We start from the raw sequence: 1,975 nt of genomic DNA on the forward strand, positions 1-1,975 counted from the left end.
TGATCCTGCTCTACAATTGTGGTCTGATTCTATGAACACACTTCATTGGATTTCAGCTGTTCCTACAAGACGGATGACATACGTCGCGAATCAGGTTTTGGAAATTCAAACGATCGTTCCTTCAGCTGACTGTGCTTCTCGCGGATTGTCAGCTTGCGAACTTTCGCAGTTTTCACTCTGGTGGAATGGTCCTCCGTGTCTTAAAAGACAAGAAGAGTGGCCTTCATCTCTGCTTGACCCTCCAGAAAATACAGTGGCCAAAGAGGAACGTAGAGTCACTGTCAGCGAAGCAGTTCGTGTTAATGAACCGTGTGATCTTCTGAGTCGTTATTCATCTTTAGACAAATTACTACGAGTAACTGCTTGGTGTCTTAGTTTTCGAGACGCTTTGAAGTGTCGTTCTATTATCGTTTCTCGGATTTTAGTTGCATAAGATCTTCGAACAGCTCTTTTATTCTGGATTCAGCAAGAACAAAATCGCTATTTTTCTAATGAAATCACCGCTCTAAAAAATAAAATGCAGATTTCTAAGATTAGCACTCTAATAAAGTTGACTCCATTTTTTGATGGTCAACTTCTTCGTGTCGGAGGTCGCTTAAAGCACTCTCTTCTCACTTATGATGAGAAGCATCCACTAATTCTACCTCCTGAGTCTATTCTCACAACTCTTATCATCCGCGACTGTCACCTTCGCTGTCTTCATGGGGGTGTCCAACTTACCCTTGGAACGTTACGACAATCTTATTGGATTCTTCGAGGTCGCAATTTTGTCCGATCATCGATTTATCGGTGCTGGCCTCATCAATGTTCGCACCTCCAAAGGACGAGGTCACCATTCCCACAAAGTCTGGATTTGTATTTTCGTCTGTTGTGCCTCCCGCTCAGTTCATCTTGAGTCGGTTTCTGATTACACAGCAGAAGCCTTCATAGCTGCTTATATTCGCTTTACTTCTCGTCGTGGTCCTCGTCGAACGTTGTCTAGTGACGAGGGTACGAATTTTGTGGGAGCAGATCGTGAACTACAGGAAATGTTTTCTGAGGCATCAGCCAAGTTTGCTTCGGTCGCTACATACCTTGCTTCGCATGGTACCCAGTGGAAATTCAACCCTCCTGCAGCACCTCACTTCGGATGTTTATGGGAAGCTGCAGTTAAGTCAACAAAATTCCATCTTCGTCGAGTCATTGGAGACTCTCAATTAACGTTTGACGAAATGACCACTCTTTTAACACAAATTAAAGCTTGCCTTAATTCTCGGCCTCTCAGAGCTCAGTCAGATGATCCAACAGATATTTCTGCCCTCACACCAGGACATTTTCTCATTGGAGGTCCACTGAATGCAGTTTCTGAACCATCGCTTGCAGACGTTCTTCCACATCGATTAACTCGCTGGCAGTTGATCCAGCAAATGCGTGATCATTTTTGGAAGCGCTGGTCAGCTGAGTATCTGAAAGAACTTCAACCTCGATCCAAGTGGGCTACTTCATAGCCATCCATATAGATTGAAGATTTAGTTCTCATTCGACATGAGAACCTTCCACCTACTCAATGGCCTAGGGGTCGGGGACGAAAGCGGGCGGAATGTTGTGAATTTGACATTAGTTCACTGTTTTTATGAATGTTTTAATTTGTGTTCTCTTTTTCTATTTTTATTTGCGTTCTTCGTTACATTTATGATTCTTGGACTTGTCCTTATATTTTGATTTTCGTATTGAGTAATGTCTGAATTTATGTCTAAGCCAGTCTTATCGTTTTCGTGCTGTTCTTCTCTTACAAATAGTGTTGTTGCTCGGTTTCCCAATTTTATTTCCTCACCTCGTCAGTCCGCGTTCGCCAAGTAACAAGTTCTGTTGATTTTATACAGTTTTAATCTATTTATAATAAAGACCGCGCTTTTACGGCGTTATTTTTATGAATTAAAGTGCTGTGGTTCTAATTGACTTGACCTAAACACGCATGTTTCCCTACCAGAATTGA

At 42.3% G+C, this 1,975-nt stretch overlaps 1 protein-coding gene across 1 annotated transcript; it reads left to right on the plus strand.

Annotated features, from left to right (window-relative positions):
• Nucleotides 1–701: 701 nt before the first annotated feature.
• On the plus strand, nucleotides 702–1,487 carry LOC117178423. Its single transcript, XM_033369849.1, has one exon. The coding sequence runs from the start codon at nucleotides 702–704 to the stop codon at nucleotides 1,485–1,487; it is 786 nt and encodes a 261-aa protein (XP_033225740.1).
• Nucleotides 1,488–1,975: the final 488 nt, after the last annotated feature.

Source organism: Belonocnema kinseyi, chromosome 8, assembly GCF_010883055.1.
Source record: "Belonocnema kinseyi isolate 2016_QV_RU_SX_M_011 chromosome 8, B_treatae_v1, whole genome shotgun sequence".
Classification (NCBI taxonomy): Eukaryota; Metazoa; Arthropoda; class Insecta; order Hymenoptera; family Cynipidae; genus Belonocnema; species Belonocnema kinseyi.